General features: G+C 39.1%; 1 protein-coding gene across 1 annotated transcript in view; it reads right to left on the reverse strand.

Moving 5' to 3' along the window:
* Window positions 1-3,978, reverse strand: part of LOC106868566 (neurofilament heavy polypeptide) — a 45,626-nt gene that overhangs the window by 29,042 nt on the left and 12,606 nt on the right. Inside the window, exon 3 of the mRNA XM_052966184.1 lies at window positions 1,816-2,555. Within this exon, the coding sequence (XP_052822144.1) occupies window positions 1,816-2,555 (740 nt within the window). The remainder of the gene's footprint in view (window positions 1-1,815; window positions 2,556-3,978) is intronic.

Below are 3,978 nucleotides of genomic sequence, written 5' to 3' on the forward strand. Positions count from 1 at the left end.
GCTGCTGAGGCTGCCAGAATACTCTCTTCTTTGGCAGCTTCTTTCTGTGCGAGTTCTTCCACTTCAGAACTCAGCGCCAGAGCTGCTGGTAGACTCTCTTTCTCAGTTTCTTCCTGTGGAGGTGTTTCCACGACCACTGCTAGAATACTTTCTTTCTCAGCAGCTTCTTTCGGGGCAATTTCTTCTGGAATTGCCAAAACACTTTCTTCCTGCTTGGTTTCATTGGGTATGACTGTTTCCACCTTAGGACTCAGCACTACCGAAATACTTTCAATTTTTTCAAGTTCTTTTGGAGGAGCTTCCTCTACTTTTGAACTCAATTCTGGTGTAACAGAAATACCCTCAATTTTTTCAAGTTCTTTTGGTGGGGCTTCCTCCACCATCAAACTCAATATTGGGGTTGCTGAAATACCCTCGATCTTTTCAAGTTCTTTTTGTGGGGTTTCCTCCACCTTCAAACTTAATTCTGGGGTTGCTGAAATACTTTCAATCTTTTCAAGTTCTTTTGGTGGGGCTTCCTCCACTTTTGAACTCAATACTGGTGTTATAGAAATACCCTCGATCTTTTCAGGTTCTTTTGGTGGGGCCTCCTCCACCTTTGAACCCAATATTGGGGTTGCTGAAATACTCTCGACCTTTTCAAGTTCTTTTGGTGGGGCTTCCTCCACCTTCAAACTCAATACTGGTGTTACTAAAATACTTTCAATCTTTTCAAGTTCTTTCGGTGGGGCTTCCTCCACCTTGGAACTCAATACTGGGGTTGCCGAAATACCCTCAATCTTTTCAAGTTCTTTTGGTGGGGCTTCCTCCACCTTTGAACCCAATACTGGGGTTGCTGAAATACCCTCAATCTTTCCAGGCTCTTTTGGTAGGGTTTCCTCCACCTTCAAACCCAACACTGGAATTGCCGAAATACCCACTTTCTTCTCAGGTTCCGTGGGTTGGGTTTCGTCCACCTTGGAACTCAACACTGGGGCCTCTTCCTTGCTCTTACTTTCAACAGGTTTTTCTTTTTCCTTGGAAAGTATATCAAATTTAGTAGTGGAACTGTACTGTAATATGATTTGAACATGTAACACACATTGTTAACCATCTCCTACTCCCCACCATACTTTCATGCAACCTCCACCCAGCCACACTCCTAGTCCATCATCCCCCAGACATTTCAACACCCCTTCTACTTTGAAACCTCATCACCACTATTTTTTCATCTATTTCCACCTCCACCCCAGTTACTCCCACTCTCTCTTCTAAAATGTGAGTAGTCCTGTAGTTCGTCGACAGCAAGAAACCTGTTCTGCACTGGCCCCTTCCCCCATAATTTAACCCCTCCATCTCCTAGCATAAAGCCACCTTTCTAAGGGTCAGAGTCTTGGAAGCTGCATGGCAACATCACTAGTGCTGGTGATACAAAACAAGCACCTGGTACACAATGCGTGTTACATGTATCAGCATGTATCAGTGGAAGTACAAGAGAATATGCAGTTACATCCTTTGAGGTCTCTCTGTAAAATAGTTGGCATTAGGAAGGGCATCCAGCCATAGAAATCATATCAAACCAGACATTGGAGCACGATGCGGTCCTTGGGCCCACTGAATCCGGTCAAACCATCCAACTCATGGCAGCATGGAATATGGACACTAAATAATAGACACTCCAATTGTATGTAGCTCTGCTTCATATCTTAAAGACAGTGCCTGTTCATAATAGAAAACTACAGATGGAAAAAATATGAAATAGTCTATAACAAATAAACAGCAGAAGCTAAAGCAAACATGCAACAAAAATTAATTAAAAGCCAGAAAATATCTTACCTCTGTCTTGGGAGCAGCAGGAGTAGGGATCAAAGGTTGTAAGATAGAAGAAGTAGGGATTTTAGGACCAGGAATACCTTTCTTAGAAGGTTTTTGAGATGGAGATTCAGCTGGTTCTGAAATAGAAGGAGCTGTTGGTGCTGCTTTTGTTTTTGCTGGGCTACTTTCTTCCTTGGCAGCTTCTTTCTGTGGGAGTTTTTCCACTTTAGCCTTCTTTTCAGTTTCTTTCTGTGGGGTTTTTTCCGCTGGTTCTGCCGCAATACTATCTTTCTTGACAGCTTCTTTAGAGGCAGTTTTATCTAGTTTGGAACTTAAAACTGGAGAAGTTGGAACACTCTCTTTCTTTTCAGATTCTTTGGGTGCGATTACCTTAGAACTCAGCACTGCTGAAAGACCCAATTTCTTTTCCGGTTCTTTGGGTGCAAGTTTTTCCACTTTAGAACTCAACACTGGAGCCTCTTCCTTGCTTTTACTGTCAACAGGCTTCTGTCCTTTTTCCTTGGAAAGCAAATCAGGTTTAGTAACAGGTGAAGTAGGGGACTTTTTAGGAGAAGTATGGGATATTTTAGGAGAACCAGGAACAGGGATAGTGGATGAAGGCGGTAAAATAGGAGTAGCGGGGATAACTGGGAAACTTGGTACCGGTAATTGAGGTTTCTCTGGTGGTGCTTCTACTGCAGGGGCTTTACGTTTGTCTTCAACAATCACCTTTCTTTTTAGTGGCTCATTGCTCTTGGTAACTACAAATAGAGAAAGAGAGAGAGGGAGATAATGTTTTAATTGAAAAATAAATTTTAATAATTTGTAAATGGGAGAAGAATATCATAAAATAACAAAAGCTCATTATTGGATAATTTCAAGCAAATCTAAAAAAATTTTACGGTAATAAAAAAAAAGGACTTAACATCATTGCAAGTTTGACAGAAGTTACTTGGTAAATTGCACCAATTGCAACACAAATATCAAAGAGAAGGCATTATAAACCTATGTGCTAGATACAATGCAGTTTCTTTATACACAGGCGCAGTGAAGAGTTGTGGATGGACTGATGTAATCTTCAATGTAATCGACTTAATCTCTTTGTCTGTCCTTGTTTGTCCCCTCTATGTTTAGCCCCTTGTGGGCAATAAAGAAATAAATATTTAAAGGAAATAAAATTAAAAACACAAAAATACTATTTGTATCTTATCTTTTATTCACTTCAGTTATTAGACTGAGGCCATGCTGGGGCACCACCTTGAAGTGTTTTTAGTCAAACAAATCAACTCCTGTCATTTTTATAGTCTGGTACTTATTCTATTAGTCTCTTTGTCAGACCGCTAAGTTACAAGGGACATACACAAACCAATACTGGTTGTCAAGCAGTGGTGGGGAACAAACACACATACATACATGTATGTGTTTGTGTGTGTGTGTATATGTATATAAATGTATATGATGAGCTTTTTTCAGTTTCCATCTACCAAATGTATCCATAAGGCTTTGGTCAGCCTGCGAATATAGAAGACATTTGTCCAAGGTGCCACACAGAGGAACTGAACCTGGAACCATGTGGTTGAGAAGCAAGCTTCTTACTACACACCCACTCCTGTGTCTAAATTTGTAATAAATTCACATTGGAAAAAGAAATAATGCAGGTAACAAACTGCAAAGGCCCTTGTTATGAGACATGTGAAATAACTGAATAGGGAACCACCAAAAGTTTCAAGAATAGAAAGGAATTGAAGGTTAATACAAATACAAACTGCAGAAACAAAAAAAAATCTCATTTATTGCATAACATGCACACAAAGCAATGAGAATTGTATGAGACAAATGGGATCAAAATGAATTCATTGTGTGAATTTGGGTTTTGTCTCTGAAAAATACTCCATCAGTGAGGCCTTTATTAATTTATTAATTTTTAGGCATGAAAATGTTTATTTTACCACAGAAGTGATTAAAATCTAAAAAAATATGAATACCTATTGACCGCAGAAACCCGAGATATACTGAGGAGTCCACAATGAAAATTTACATATATTTGCCAGATAAATCTGCGATGTACTAAGAGCACAATAGGTGAACCGCAATATGGCAAGTGATTACTGTATATATGTGTGTATGTACATATGTATATATATATATATATATATATATATATATATATATATATATATATAT

The sequence above is a fragment of the Octopus bimaculoides genome, chromosome 3 (assembly GCF_001194135.2).
Source record: "Octopus bimaculoides isolate UCB-OBI-ISO-001 chromosome 3, ASM119413v2, whole genome shotgun sequence".
NCBI lineage: Eukaryota > Metazoa > Mollusca > Cephalopoda > Octopoda > Octopodidae > Octopus > Octopus bimaculoides.